A 17,192-nucleotide genomic window follows, 5' to 3' on the forward strand; every position below is an offset into this window, starting at 1 on the left:
TATATAATATATCTCAGTATGATGTATATACAGTTAAATGTCGTTACAACGATAATCGTTACATATATGTCTCGTTTCGAAATCATTAAGTTAGTAGTCTTATTTTTACATATGTATTTCATTGTTAATACACTTAATAATATATTTACTTATCATTTAACATAATTAACCAAGTGTATCAATATCTTAATATGATTCATATGTACCTAGTAAGACGTTGTTATAACGATAATCGTTATATATATCGTTTTCGAGTTTCTTAAATTAATAGTCTCATTTTTATGTATATAACTCATTGTTAAAATACCTAATGAGATACATACTTATAATAAAAACATGTTAACTATATATATAACCATATATATGTCATCGTATAGTTTTTACAAGTTTTAACGTTCGTGAATCACCGGTCAACTTGGGTGGTCAATTGTCTATATGAAACATATTTCAATTAATCAAGTCTTAACAAGTTTGATTGCTTAACATGTTGGAAACATTTAATCATGTAAATATCAATCTCAATTAATATATATAAACATGGAAAAGTTCGGGTCACTACAGTCTCTACCATTTTTCTGTTTCCTCTGCATTTAATGCTATGATAACTGAATCATCGGTTATTAATCCGAGGTGGTTTCAGGAGAATTGTATTTTTAGATGATTAAACGCTGATGGTTATATGGTAAAATATAATTGTTCTCCGGTAACAATAAATGGGCACTCTTATATATCAAAGTTACAACAAGGTTTGTTTGAATGAAAGGTCCATGTTGATTTGTTGGAGCTGTGACAAAATTGGCTAATTTGAAAAGGGATTGCAAAGTTATTTTGGGTAATAATAACACTAAGAAATTAGCATAACTACGTTTTAAACGTTTACTCAGTTTCGAGAGTTTCTCAGGTGAAAAGTTATATGCATCAATCTTTTCTTCCGTAGATGAAATGCGGTTGGTTCATCCTCTCGATTGAGGTGTTTTCAAGAATTACGAAAGGTTTGGACACAGATTGTAATCGTCAAGATACAAATGAGGTTTTAGGGTGAAGTCAAATGGAAAACCTGAAGATTTGTTTAGTTTCATATGTTATAATTAATATTTTAATTCATTTTAATTATCCACTGTTGGTAGTCCTCAGTTGATTAGTCCACAGTTAGCTAGGAACAGTTAGCTAGGATTCTGTTAGCGTGGATTCTTAACAAAATTTCTTATAATTAATTTGTTTGTTTTTAACAAATTTTATTCCGTCAAATGTTTTCTTCATTATGCCATTTGTTAGATTCTGATAGGTCAAAATCCAAATATGAAATTTGAATGGAAATGGTTATTCTGTGGTGAACGGATTCATATATCTGTGGATGTAAGTAGTACAGAAAATGACTATTGAATCAGATTTGAAGATTGTACAATGTAACTTTTTAATGTGAAATCTTAAATATTCCTCGGGTACTACCTACCCGTTAAAAATATTTTCACCATTAACAGCTTGTACTATAAAAATTTTAATTACAATCTTTATGAAAACATATATACATATATATTTTCTTCAGACGTAATCATGGATTTAATGAGTCAATGTGATATTAAACTCATCAGATTTATTGCTAGAACTAGAGTACATAATCTCTAAAACATCAGAGATTACATAATCGCCATGAAGAACGAAGATAGTTTATGTAGAACGATGATTATACTCGAGGTACAGAATGAGGTGTCGAAGCTGGTGATGCGGATGTTGTTGTTGGTGGTACTAGTGCTGTTGGTGCTAAGGTTGGTGATGTGATTGGTGTTGGTGATACTGATGGTGCTTGTAAACTGTGTACCGTGCTCTCTAAAGTTAACACTCGAGCTCGGAGTTCTTTAACTTCTTCTACTAACCCTGGTTGGTTATCAGTGTGAGGTAGAGATTGGATATCTTCTCTAGTTCCATTAATGGTAGTCTCAAGACGAAAAATTCTGGCAAAAAGGGTATAAACGGTGTTGCGAACAGGTTCGCCGGTGAGCGGGTCGAGTACTCCAAGGTTAGGTGGTAGATTCGGCTCATGATATGGAGTACCTTCTTCCCTTTTCCATAGGGTGAGTATGTCGCGAACCCACCCCCATTTTCTCTAGTAATCACGGTAATTGATTGGTTGGTGTGCTCCTGTCACGCTGTCTTCGGAGTCAGAGGAACTTGGTCGATTCGTAGAGGCCATCTTACGTGATCTCTGGAAAGACTTTTGGTATGAATTGTTTAGTGACAGCAATTGATAGTTGGATGGTATTCTCAATGCATAATTTGCAGAGATATATATAGTATCAGAATCCCTTAGATTAAGGAGAAATTTACGAGAGATATCAGGAAAGGTCTACAGTAACAGATACGCTAAGATATGAATTGTCATATACGCTAAGATATGAATTTTGTCTATGCACTATTCATGCAGTCAATGCAGTAAAACGTGTCTAGACTAATAATAATAAGCAAGTGATTTCCTAAAGATGATAAGCAGATGATTTCCGACAAAAATGATAAGCAAAAACTTTTGACATGCAGACATGGTCGAAGTCCAGACTTACTAATGCATCCTAATAACTATCAGTTAGACACACTAATGCATGATCTGGTTCGCTAAGACCACCGCTCTGATACCAACTGTGAAGACCCGTCCTAAACCATCTGGACGAACTCACCCACAATTGGTTCCATTGCGATGATCGACTCCAATTACTGTCTTTAAAATGAGCAAATGCACAGCGGAACGTTTCTTTCATACCTGAGAATAAACATGCTTTCAAGTGTCAACCAAAAGGTTGGTGAGTTCATTAGTTTAACATAAATAATCATTTCATAATTTTAATAGACCACAAGATTTTCATTTCTAGTTCTCATAAATATACGTCCCACACATGGAGACAAAAATCATTCATATGGATTGAACACCTGGTAACCGACATTCAAAATATGCATATAAGAATATCCCCATCATTCCGGGATCCTCCTTCGGACATGATATAAATTTCGAAGTACTAAAACATCCGGTACTTTGGATGGGGCTTGTTGGGCCCGATAGATCTATCTTTAGGATTCGCGTCAATTAGGGTGTCTGTTCCCTAATTCTTAGATTACCAGACTTAAAGGGGCATATTCGATTTAATAATCCAACCATAGAATGTAGTTTCATTTACTCGTGTCTATTTTGTAAAACAGTTATAAAAGCAGCGCATGTATTCTCAGTCCCAAAAATGTAAAGAGTAAAAAGGGAATCAAATAAACTCACCTAATGTATTTTGTAGTAAAAATACATATGACGACATTAAACAATTGAACAATGCAGGGTTAGCCTCGGATTCACGAACCTATATCATTTGCATAAACATTAATACCTATAATTGTAATCGAATAAATATATATAACTTTCTTAGTTACATCGTTTATTATGTTAATAACTTATATGTTTTGTGTATTTATTATATATATATTTTAACTAATTAAGATATTAAGTTTGTTATGTTTATATATTAAATATATTTATATATATTATATATATATATATATATATATATATATATATATATATATATATATATATATATATATATATATATATATATATATATATATTATTTGTTTGTTTAAAACAGTATTTTAATAATACTAAGATATTATTAGTAGTACTAAAAGTAATAATAATGATAATAATAATACTAGTATTAATAATCATGATAATGGAAATAATAACTTTTATAATAGTACATACTAATAATTATTATAACAATTTTGTTACTAATGGTATTCCTAAATATAATTTCTTTTGTTAATAATAAGTCTAAAATGATACTAATACTAATATTAATAATAGGAATAATAGTTTGTATTGTGTTCATAATAATAATAATAATAATTCTAATCGTAATCGTAATAATGTTTATATCAATTCAATATTGATATACTAATAATAACAATAGTGTTCATTTTACTTGTAATCATGGTAATAATAATAATAATAATTCTAATAATTTTTAGTAAAAATATCATTAATAACTTATAACAATAATAATAATGATATCAATAACAACATTAATGATAATAATGATAATAATAATAATAATAATAATAATAATAATAATAATAATAATAATAATAATAATAATAATAATAATAATAATAATAATAATAATAATAATAATAATAGATATAATATTAATGATAATACTACCTTAAATGTGAAGCTTCCATGGAAAGAAAAAAAAAATAATGTCGCGACCTAGACTCGAACCCATGACCTCTTGCTTAACCATCCACACCCCTAACCATTCTTCCACCTTCCTCATTTCTGTTTATTACACGCATTACATGTATATACCCCGTATTATTTTGTGTTTATCCACCTTCCAAATTTCGATCGACCAAAGGGAATACCCACTAGCCTTATCTGGTCCACTTATATTATCGGCCCAACTCATAAAACATGTAACGGCCCAAGTTAATTCCCTAAGTCCAAGAAAGTATTATGGCCCGATAATAAATCCATGCTATGGTCCATGGTGGTGAATTGATCCCGAACGAAAAACAGATAAGCACGAACCAGCAGTCCCAACAATCATAATTTAATAGACATATTCACCGACACCTTGCTAAAATATTAATATCTTTATAACCACAAGTGGTTGTCTTTGGCTCAAGTTGATTTGCTGTATTCCAACTTTTCATTAATAAAAAGGAGTTCTATTGGTATTATTCAAATAAAAGTTGTCGGCCAACTATGTAGTATTTGAAGAAATCAGAATGTGTGGGTGGTATACGTGGGTCTTTATCACCAACTTGAGTCAATAACTTTAAGGTATAAATAACAGGAGAAGAAGAATAGGGATGCAGATGATTATCGTTTGAAGCGAGAAAGAAGACCAACAGCAATCGAATGGCAGCAAAACAGGAGTAACGTTTTGGGTCCTTGTTTAACAATAACAAATACTATATAAAAAAATATGGGTCGAAGGAGGTGGTGATCTGGGTGACGGTTTTCTTTAAAAGAAAGAAAAGTGTGGTGGTATTGAAAGGAAACAGAACCTGTATTAGATCAAGGTTGTGATTGTGGAGGTCGATGGTGTTAAACGGTTGAAGGGATGCTCGATTAAACATGGTATGCACGTATATATATATGTATCTATATCTTTGAATATGTATTTGTATATATGTGATATATGGATATAGGTAGTTTCGATAAAGGATTTTAGAGAGAGGATGAAAGAGAGGTGGTGACTTCGATAGGTTAACAGGAACAGAATCAGTTGCTGCAATAGTATTAGTTGCAGCCTTGTTGTGGTGTTGTTCGAAGAAAATATAGGAAAAGAAAGCAATACTCAAGTGGTGATGATTTGGGATAATGGTAATGGAAATTTTTCGAAGGTTGTTGTTATGGGTTATTGAACATTGTATAGGATACGAACGAATACATGTATCGATTGATGGTAGTCGTGGTGGTGTTTGGTTGGTTGTCGATCAAGAGAAAGAAGTAGAAGTCAGATGGTCAGCAATAATACACAAGTGAAATGTTTGATGAATGAAGATTTATTTCATATGATTATGTTTTTATAAATAAAATAGAGATGATTCATATGTAAGTGTGTGCGTCCACATATTTGATCACAGGTAAGGAGAACTGAAAAATTAAAGTGGAAAAGGATTGGCAATAGATTTTGGAATTTATCTGTGATTTGATTATTATTGTTTGTAATTGACCTGTGAGTTGGACGTCTAACAATTTCAAACAAAAAGCATTCATCCTGTACAATAAAAATGAATAAAATAAAAATAAAGTTTGATTATGATGGACAACTGAATCTTGATTTTTATCTGTAATACAATCTTATTTGATAACATGATTGGAGATAGAATAAACCAGTACAAGAGAAAGAAATAAAAGAAAAGATTTGGAAAACAGATATGGATGTTTAACAATCTGTACACTTATTTATCTTTTCAATTTATATTTAATTGGTATTAATAATAATAATATTAATAATATAAAAATACAACTAATAATAATTAATAGCAATAATAATAATAATATTAATAATAATAGCAATAGTATTATTAACAATTTAAATGTATCAAACTTTATATCTATATATTATAACAATAACAATATTCATTATACTGATATTAATATTCACTTTTAATATTTATTAATACAACTATGTTTTAATTATTTAATATTTAATGATCATATGATATATTATATAATAACTTTTTATTGAATACTTAGTATTTATAAATTTTGTATATAATACAACATAAATATAATAATATTTATGCATAGAAATCATATATATTTATACATAGGTTCATTTTAAGTTATATTTAATTATTTTGTATCTTATTTTACATATCAATTTCTAATGTTTAAATTATATTTTATAATTTCAAATTATTATATAAATTTGCATTTGTATATGTACATATTTATTTACAAACAATTATTCGTGAATCTTCATTAATAGTCAAAGGTCCAATGTATGTATTAAACACAGTTCAAAGTTTTTAAGATTTCAACATTACCGATTCTGCTTATCGTGTCGAAAATATATAAAGATTAGGTTTAAATTTAGTCGGAAATTTCCGGGTCATCACATTATGCAGAGACATAACTGGAATGTTCGTGGTTTCGGCTGGAGGGGGAGAATTGATGGTTTCCAGTGGTTTCTAGCCGTCATCTAGATGGCTCTGTTCCAGCCGTCATCTAGATGTTCAAAGCTGCCGACGTTGACAAACGTGTATGGAAGTGGCAAACTTGAACACGATGACGGCCGCCAACTTCCACCAACCTTCTTCGTTCACACCATTCACCGCCATAGAATTTTTGCTATAAATAGAGATGCAAACTTTTATTGTAAATCATTCCAAAAACACTCAAAGAAGTGTAATCACAACCTAGATAGTGTGTGTGAGTTTGAGAGTTTTTTTTTTTTTTGTAAGAGTTTTGTAATACTCTGTAAATCTATTCTTGTGAGTAATAGAGTTGTTTTTCTCTCAAATTTGTATCTCCCAACGTCCAGACGATCCTCTCTTCCTAACAGTTTAATGACTAATGCCATAAAGATTATGTTGATGCATCCTGCTCTAATCAAGCTACATGCCAACAAGTTTGTGTACCTAAAGAGGAGGACAAGATTTAATGTTAATTATATGTACTCCAAGAATTAAAATAAAATGAAGACATCTTTCAATTTGGAATCTTTAATACTAAACAGAAACAAGAAAAGTGATCAGGCTCTTATATATCCAAACGCATAGGTAGCAATCTTAACCCAATTAGGTTGTCTTTGATCTCTAATGGTGGAATTGAACCCACAACAGAACGTTCTTTTACTGTTAGGCTTCGATTGTTTGAGTAATTATTAATTAATCTTATGTTTGGTTTTCTTAAGCAACGAAATTTAAAAACAAATAAATAAATAAACATAGTATATATATTTTATTCGCTTCTAAAAACAATCAATCAAACAAACCAGCAATAGTAAACGGTAAATCAAGAATAAAAGTTAAAAAAAAAATAAACATCAGACAATTACATAACTTTTTAGAACTTTGACTGAATTTGATAAACGGTATTGACGTCCACTTGAAATGCCTTTGCGAGAATATCTGCAGAGATATCAGGGTTTGATCCGAACAGAGCGTTCGCAATGGTAATGACACCTGGATTTTGACTACTTAGACCGGCAATAGCAAGGGCATAACCATTTCCGACATTTTTTTGAAAGTGAATTAGACCTTCGGGGAACACGAAAACATCACCCTTCTGTAGTACTGTCGTGATGAGACGGTTTTCAGGGTTAGACGTGACAAAACCGACTTGTAGACTACCTTCAATGACAGTCAAGATTTCAGTGGCCCGAGGGTGTGTGTGTGGAGGATTAATACCCCATGGTGCAAAGTCAATACGGGCCATGGAGATGCCCAAAGTGTTGAGCCCGGACAATTGTGTTACAGTCACCGCAGTCACATTAGATCCAACCGCATTTGATGTATTTCCCATACGGTTTAGTCCTCTAAAAAGAAAATCTTCTGCTTTCACTTGATCCGGATCTTTGCAAACTACGCCATTCACCAGTACTAGAAAAAATAAAAATAGAAAGATCATAAATAAGTGTAAGGTTTATATCATTTTATTAATTATTAATATAGCATTGCTTAATTCAAGATAGGAGTAAGATTTACCTTTGTTGTTTAGATCAGCTACACAAAAATCCTGTAGAGGACTGGGATCCGAAGCAAATGCAAGAGAACATGTTGCCAATAAGAGACCGAACAAAAGAAAATGAGACGTCATTAGTGCGATTGAAGTGAAAAAATTGCTAGCTCTTCAATGTAGTTTTGTAGTTTAATAAATTTGTATGAGCAAGTATGAAGCTTTGTAATGCTTTTATAGCAAAAACATTGCAACAGAAAGATAGTATTGTAGTGCACCACCAATAAAATAATACGTTGAAAGAGTAAAACGGCGATGTAGTCATCAAATACTATGTATATATACTAATACTAATTTACTATACATCCTTATAAGAAAACTTCAAAAGTTGTTTGATTCTAGAAATGACAAAGATTAAGGCTTATACACTCACAACCAACTAATTAATGATTTTTGGTGGAGTGTTGAACGTTGTGTATAGCTTGAATTGGTCCAAAAGTTTCACTTATAAAGTTAAGTTCAAAATCAAATCAAACAAAAGCGGGAGAACGGGAAAGGTTCAAGTTAGCCGGGAGGACGAGTAATTTTACTCTAATGTATGCGGTCTAATCGGGTTATCTCATGACTCTTACCGCTTTTTTCCTGGCCAAATTAAATTTATTTGTTTTATTACCAAATCAATTTTGGATTAACACAGATTGAACATTTGGACTTCGTTCATTTGAACTATCGGAACTATTTCAAGATTATGACGTTTGTATTTCACTTCGAATATATCTTGTTATTGTTGTTATTATGCAGTTGGAACTTCAATTTTTTTTTTTAACAGCGATTGGGATTACTCGAGGGGACTAAACCATCCGTTGCGATCATCTCCCGTTTCGACTATGCCGATGCAACAATAATAACCCCGCCTCCATCGCTGCCCGGGAGGAAACCTTGAAACCGATGGAGAACTATATAACTTATATTCATTTACTTTGTTCTGTAATTAGTGGCTAAGAAATGAAAACATGGAGAAACAGTTTCTCAAGAACGACTACTAATATGCTGTTAAAAAAAAAAAAAAAAAATCCTAATATAATTATAATTCTGGTTCTTTTCAGTGAAGAAACAAACGTTTTGAAATATTAGCAAAAAAATGATGAATACAATTACAAAGATTCATTTTTTCAGGAAATCTCAAAAACCAATATACCATTTCATGATCCCCAAAATAAGATGTATAGATTCATAAAAAGTAAACTAGTAAAATCATTATTTTTCATCAGCAAGCAAACATGTAGCGTACACAAGATCGTTCATAAGACATCATTTCATGCGAATTTAAACAAATTTGGCCAATGACCAACTGAGCATTCACAAGCAACTGCTACAACTTGGTAGACTGGTAGCTATTTATCCATTTAAATGTTTGCATAGGAAACAAATATGAAATGTGGCTAATTGAGAAAGAAACCAAAAAAGCCTTAAAAGTTTGCAGAAGTCATGTTACTAAAATTAAAGATCTGGCATGCCCTTTCCGGTTTTAGAATCATACGTCTTTTCAAGCACAAGCTCTCTATCGGAGTATCCTTTGGACCAGCTGTTACAGACATCAAAGAATATTAATTATATATTTATATTCCGAGTAATAAAAGTGAAGTAAAAATGGTGTGAAGTTAACTTCTTTAGAACTAAACATAAACGAGAAAAACTATTAGGCAACGAGTCATATATCCAAACGTATAGGTGGCAATTTCAACCCGTTAATTTGAGTTATCATCCATCCCAATGGCTAAAAATGTTAGTCTGAAACTCTAAATTACTTAGCTAAAAAGAAAAACGATTCACCAGGTGAACTCAAACAAATTGTGTTCAATTATAGAATAACTCCTAAATTATTTTTCTTTATTAAACTTAAATTACTAATTTTATTAACATAATATTTGTAACCATGTGTAACACATTGTATAACAGTGTTTATTACCCACTACCCACAGCTGACCCACTCATTTTGCCACCCCAATCCAATCCAAACAGAATAAAATAAACATGAACATATTTAAGGTTGCCTATTGTTGGACGTGGGGTATGTTGGGTTAATTGGTTTAGGTTATTCTTTATTATTTATGTTTAATGTTTAATTAATAGTTAATTAATTGTTTTAGTCGGTTATAGTTAGATGGATTATTAGTTAATTAGTGCATACGTAGTTAGAAAAAGTATGTGGGTTGACCGGATTTCCTTTTCCAAAACATATGTTTCGGCAGGGATATGTAAGCCCTGTGTTGACATTTGTCAACCCATCCAGCGGTCCCCCGTAGCTCCCTGGAGCCTAGCGAAACACCATCACCATAAACCCCTACAGCTTGCCAGAACTCGGATTCGAGCCTGCAAGGTTTTTCCTTTTCCATCTTTGCAAGCGTGGTTCCTAGGATCATATGGGCCGGGTACCACTGAAGCAATGCTTCGTTGGTGTTGACCGGATTTAATGTGAACATGGGAGTTGCTTCCCCATTATCTAGGTGTAATAGGTGGTAGTTAGTAAACGTGTCTTGTACATGGTGGATTTACGGTTTGTATTTGTTGCCTATATTGTATTGGTGATAGTAAATAAAGTGTGGCAGGAGCTTTTTACTCCTTTTTTCTTTCTGTCCACCGAAGTCACATTTATCCTTTAATTCATTTGACAATTATGAGTTATAAGGGCCTTTGATTCTATCACTTGTTATCAAGAGCTAGGGAGTAGTTTCAACTAGGGTCCTGTTGCTTGTGAGAAGAAGCTAGACCGGGAATAAGAAATCATGATAGCCCGTGGCCATGGTTTGTTTTCTTGGGTGGTGTGAAGAGTTTCTTGGAGCAGTGATCAGGAAAGTTGGTGATGTTCCGAAGTTGTCAAAATTTGTTCGTGAAAAGAGACTAACCGGTGGAGGTACAAGAAAATGTGATATTCGGCTTATATTCTTGGGCGGTGTAAAATGCTCTTGGAACAAATCTGATTACAACAGGTTGAAGATGTCAAAAAGGAGAATAACACACGGTTGTTACATGGTGGCTATGGCTGTTCAAACCGAGATGACTATGGACGTGACCAGGGGAGAGGTCGGGTGTCCGATAAGAGTCGAGATGGTATGGAACGTGTCGGGAAGAGCCGCGTTAGATGTACATGTGTGGTGAATGGGTAACTTGAAAAAACCAATTAAGGAGTTGATTGTTGGGTTAATTGGTTTAGGTTATTCTTTATTAGTTATGTTTAATGTTTAGTAGTTAATTAATTGTTTTACTCGGTTATAGTTAGATGGATTATTAGTGAATTAGTGCATACGTAGTTAGAAAAAGTATGTGGGTTGACCGGATTTAATTCCCCATTATCTAGGTGTAATAGGTGGTAGTTAGTAAACGTGTCTTGTACATGGTGGATTTACGGTTTGTATTTGTTGCCTGTGTATATTGTACTAGTTTTATGAGCCCGTGCGTTGCATGATATGTGTATAAATTAGTAGCCGATAACATTAATATTGATACTTATGAAATGTATAATGAATTTACAATAAAAAATTATTTATTACTAATAACATTTGTATCAAAAATTTTAATATTGAATAGTGACACATATATTATGAGCCCGTCCGTCGGAATCATTTTAACTTCAATTGATAAATAATCGATAAACACCAAACATGAGCCACTCAAAAGTTGTTTTAAAACCGATCGTTAAGAATAATATTTTATGTACATCTCTAGTTGTATATGTTATTCGCACAAATGAATCTCATTATGTCAAAATCTCAAACGAAGCAGCGCAGTCATACATCTAAATATATATAAGAATTATCAAATAACAATTTTAACTTCAATTGACAAAGATGAGCTCGTACGTTTATATAATATTTTACAAATATTATATTAAAAAAAATTATAATTTATAATTTGAATATGTTAGAAAGTGAACATTCAAACTACCCCCACATGTTTTAATATCATTATCGTGGAGTATTATTTTTCAGTTCTATATTTAATGTGTAGAAAGTTATATTAATTCAGAGAGTTAAATTATATTAAATTAGAGATCTATTTTAGGAAGTTATTGTAATGAGTTATTTTAGGGAATTATTATTATTTATTTTAGTTTAATTAATAAAATAAAATATAAGATTATTTAATTCAGTTTAATTTAGAAATTGACACGTGTGCAATAATAATTTAGATTAATTGAGAAATTGGCACGTATGATTATTAGCACACGCTTTATAATAATGTAATAACTAGTTTAAGGACCCGTGAATTCACGGGTTTGTTGAAAGAAATTATAAAAAAGACTAACAAAATAATTGCTATAAATAATATATTGTCATTACAACTTTATAAGTAACATGACAACATAATATATATCGAATTTCTTATAGTTAATGGATTCATACACAATGACCAAGTCTATTCTAATTACTAAAGATGGAATGCATAATTTCAACATACCATGTCATTTAATACCTTCAATACAAAATTCTTACCAAGTTTCACATAAATAGTCAAAAAAAGAAAAAAAGAAAAAAAGAAAAAAAAATGTTACTTGTCAACATGCAGCCTTAATCTATTCAAATGCAAACTTTCAGTAACATGTGTATGCAAACTTTCAACAACATGTAATTACAGTCTGCAAAATACATGAAACAATTCCATTTGCAAGATTATACCCAAGCACCTCCAAACACACATTTAAGTGCAGGCTTATTCCCATAATGCGACATTATAGCAACTTGTGTTAGAACTGTGAAGCACCGTCAGTTTCAGGGCAACAAATCTGAAGCAGATACATAATTTAAACTTCTACTCAAATCAACCTAAGACATGTAATTCTGAATGGGGCGACTGCAACATTGCCAAACGGTTTCTATGCTTTTCCAATTTGTTACTAAAGAATGAATATATATTTTACCTTATTTTATTATCTTGAACATTCTGATGCTACCATAACCTACTCAACATTTAATACGTAGTAATTAATATGAAACAACTTTATCAAGTCACAAATATAGGTTGCGTTTGCATACATAATAAGCATTCCTTTTAAAAACAAACATTAGCCCGTGGTTTTTTTTAATAAAGTATAGACAACATAATGAAAACAACCTAATAATATTTTTGGTCAACTTAACCCATTTTGGTACACCAAAAGACACCTTCTTCATTATTGGTTTTGGGTCAACCCAACTCATTTTGTTACACTAAAAGATATCTTTTTTCCTTATTGCTTTTGAGTCAACCCAACCTATTTTAAGGCACCAAAATGATAACATTGAAACCTTTACTAAATCAACTAAAAATAGATCAATTTGTTAACAAAGAGCTATACTTACTTTAAGAACTTAGAGTCGGATGAACTCGAAGACACCAAACAACTTAATCAAGTCATAATTTTAAATGAAAGACCCTTTATAACCTTCCACTTTTATTTCCATGCTCACAATTCTTTCCTGAGTATCAAAACATTTCACTATCTGAATAGCTACCTGCGTAATCAATCTCACTACCTCCTATTTAACAATCCTCTTTTATTGAAAACCAAGTTATTCTTTCAAACCTTTTATTACAATGTCGATCTCAATACCGGACTATAGGAACCATCATTGAATCTTCCTGCACCAAAAATTCAAACTTGAAAATATGGAAGAATAAGATAAAGTGAAAGAAATAAAATGGACAAAATTAAAATGAAATAGTAAAGAATGGATACAGGTTCACAATTTTCGGACATTAGTACATTTTAGTTCTATACTAATACTGTTCTTAATTAATGGCTAATGTAATTATGTCAACAAATCCCACATAATAGCACAACACTATGTATTGTTTATTGAGTTACTACTACGTGGATTAAGAGACGTACCTTTGAAGCACAAGCAATGGCAGCAAAATAGTAAATGGTTGGTTTAGGTTTAGATAGTCTGATATTGGATCACCTGCATACTAATCACTAAGCCAACTGGGTCAAGATGTACAAAGCATAGTTTAAACTAATGGTGGACTCGTAAATGTATAGATCAATATGTAACAATATCAAGAAAAACTAAGAAGCTCATTAAGAATACCAACTTTAATTTTAAGAAATCTTCCATTTAGTAAACAACTTGAGCAACTTAATTACTTTTTTGAAATACTGCTAAGCACATAAAGGACCAAACATCCAAACCTGTAAATGTGCAATAATCAGACATCTTCCAAATAACTATGCAATAATACCCAAATACAAAAATCAATATATATCTAAGTCCGTAATATGTATTTATATCATCCTCAAACAAAATTCTTATAGATGGATTAACAAAACACCTTCCCTTCCGATTCCTAGTTAAAAAATTGGTGTAATTGAAAGGCATACCATGACTCCATATCTGTTAGACATTTCATCAAACACCTTCTAAGCACTTTGATGATGACTATTTATATATTCTTTAAGCACCTGTATTTTTTACAACACAAAAGAATATGAAATTAAGGTGAAGAAGATGATAAGAATTGAGAAATGAACCTTTGCGATGATAATGAGGGAGCGTGCAGAGTAAATTCCAAATTTCCAAGAAAATTCAGAGTTTCAAGAAGTAAGGCGTGAGGCTTTTTTATTCAGGGCTAAAGTTGAGGAAGGAAGGCACGCGTGATACTCAGTTTTATATTTATCAGATACTTCTATAATTTAAGTATTAATTTTATTTTATTTTATTAAAGTAAATTATAATTTAATCTTAAGACTAATGACATCATCATCATGGCTTTTAATTTTTTTTTAATTTTGATTTTTTTTAAAGAAGGAAATAGGTTGTTTAATGATGTCATCATATTAGCCATTTATAAGATAGTATTAGATATTAGATTAGATTGGTGATAGTAAATAAAGTGTGGCAGGAGCTTTTTACTCCTTTTTTCTTTCTGTCCACCGAAGTCACATTTATCCTTTAATTCATTTGACAATTATGAGTTATAAGGGTCTTTGATTCTATCAAGGTAGCCCTAATCTTCAAAATCTCGGGACGAGGTATAATTGACCCTGATGCACCTATGCCTCTTGAAACTCTTACTTTCGTACCATCTTCCTGATACTTTATTCCAACCTTACAAGGCTGCCTATTAAAAAAAAAAACTTCAACAGTCATTATAAAGAAGCAACGATCAAACACTACGATAAATTATTTATTATATTACAGTAATATATAATATAATATATATACCCTGTAACTGGATCAACAATTTGAACATTTAACACATGCAGAGGGGCTTCAACTGTAAAAATCCCACATTCATGACCTTGTCCTTGTTTTATGTGTTTTTTTTACCTGCAAATAAGTTTAATCCAAAGTGAATATTATTTTTGGCAGTAAATTCATATAATAAATATAAATAATTAAAATAAGTGAATTGGAGAAGAAATAAAGAATAATCACCAAGTCCTTTCACTCAACAATAACACGATTTTGAGAGCGAATGACACATTTATCAGTTCCACTTTCACCCCTATCTTTACCCCTAATTATCATCACCTACAATAAATAAAAAATTAGTTTAAACATCAGTAACAAAAGGTCCTTAAAATACAAAGATTTAGGCTTTTATTAATTCACCGAAGTTGTGTATTACTTATGTGTACAATACAACATGTTAATGCACATATTTGGTGGATTTATCAAAAAAGTGATGGGAATATCATCACCCAAATATTTAATATGAAAAATGAGACATATTATTTTTTACATTATCGCCTCTCAAAATTTTCCAATGATGAATGAGCTTCTGAGCTTCTGAGCTTCCTTCCACCCCATTATATGTCAATCTGCAAAGAACATTCAAGATGATATCTAAGCGATCAAACAGAGATTAAAAATCCAAAATTAGATTAATTAAGGATCATACATAAAATAAATTAATACCTGATCAAGCATATTTTCACGAGGTCGAGGTGAACATACGCTTGAGTGCATAAAAGGGTTTAAGGACTAACAATATTTCAAACCTCCGACCTTAGTCGTGGATAACCCACATCGGCATCGTTTTGATTCCAATAGGGTGGCCGATTTGAGAGTCCACCAACAACCTAGCATATGAGGTTGAGTGGCCCAAAGACATGAATGTTTCATAGTTTGTAGCATACCTGAAAGTCTTTTCGTGAATGATCGTATGAAGCTTGTTCGTACGATGATGAGTATGATATGTTACGTATTAGTAATGAATGTGTTTTTAGGGTTTGGGAGCTATGTATTTATAAGCTCACGAATTAGGGTTTCGATAGGATCTCATCCCTAATTAAATGTGATCTTATCCCAACTAACTCACGTTATTTAAGGAAAAGATTCTGAATTAATTATACCGTACATTCTACTAGAATTTACAGGACCCTTATGCAAGTATACGAAACTCACATCATTTGGTATAGGCGCATAGAGTGCGGCTATACCCATGCCATATATTTGCACTAAAAATTACACATTCACTGGGGGCGGGCGCCCCCACCCTTCCCCACATATCTCCGCCCATGCTATTAAGTGAATTAATCTTGATTCGAAAAAGTAACAAGAATAAATTAAGATAATATGATTATGAAAAAAATGTGTTGTGTGAGAGAGAGTGTAATGAGAGAGAAAGTGAGAGGTGTGGCAAATCCAAAATTCAATGGAGCAACAGGGATGCAATCAAGGTAAAACGAACGACTCGAGGATAGATTTACTAGGCTTATTGAAATCCACTTGACATCTTTCTTCTTCTTCAATTTCCCGAATAGTTCGAGTGTTGAAGATCTATGGAAAACCTTCAAATCATTCGGTGACCTAAGAGAAATTTACGTGGCGAGCAAGAGGCTAAAGAGTGGGACACGATTTGCTTTCGTGAGATTGGTAATGTCAAATATGTTGATAATCTATTAGTAGATCTTGAAAAGATTACTTTCAATGGTACATTAATTAAGATCTTCAAAGCAAAAGAAAGATTGGGAGAAGAGAAATAGTTTAGTGGTTACCAGAAGATAAACAAACCGAGTGAAAAGATTCATAATAAC

The 17,192-nt window shown here is 31.7% G+C and overlaps 1 protein-coding gene and 1 pseudogene across 1 annotated transcript; both read right to left on the reverse strand.

Annotated features, from left to right (window-relative positions):
• Positions 1–7,558: 7,558 nt before the first annotated feature.
• On the reverse strand, positions 7,559–8,347 carry LOC139876244 (putative germin-like protein 2-1). Its single transcript, XM_071863538.1, has 2 exons — positions 8,200–8,347; positions 7,559–8,094 (listed from the first exon to the last, which is right to left on the reverse strand). Exons 1-2 carry the CDS (start codon positions 8,309–8,311, stop codon positions 7,559–7,561), a joined length of 648 nt encoding a protein of 215 aa, XP_071719639.1. The 5' UTR covers positions 8,312–8,347.
• A 1,323-nt stretch (positions 8,348–9,670) lies between these two features.
• On the reverse strand, positions 9,671–16,675 carry LOC139874652 (uncharacterized; annotated as a pseudogene).
• Positions 16,676–17,192: the final 517 nt, after the last annotated feature.

Source organism: Rutidosis leptorrhynchoides, chromosome 11 (genome assembly GCF_046630445.1).
Source record: "Rutidosis leptorrhynchoides isolate AG116_Rl617_1_P2 chromosome 11, CSIRO_AGI_Rlap_v1, whole genome shotgun sequence".
Classification (NCBI taxonomy): Eukaryota; Viridiplantae; Streptophyta; class Magnoliopsida; order Asterales; family Asteraceae; genus Rutidosis; species Rutidosis leptorrhynchoides.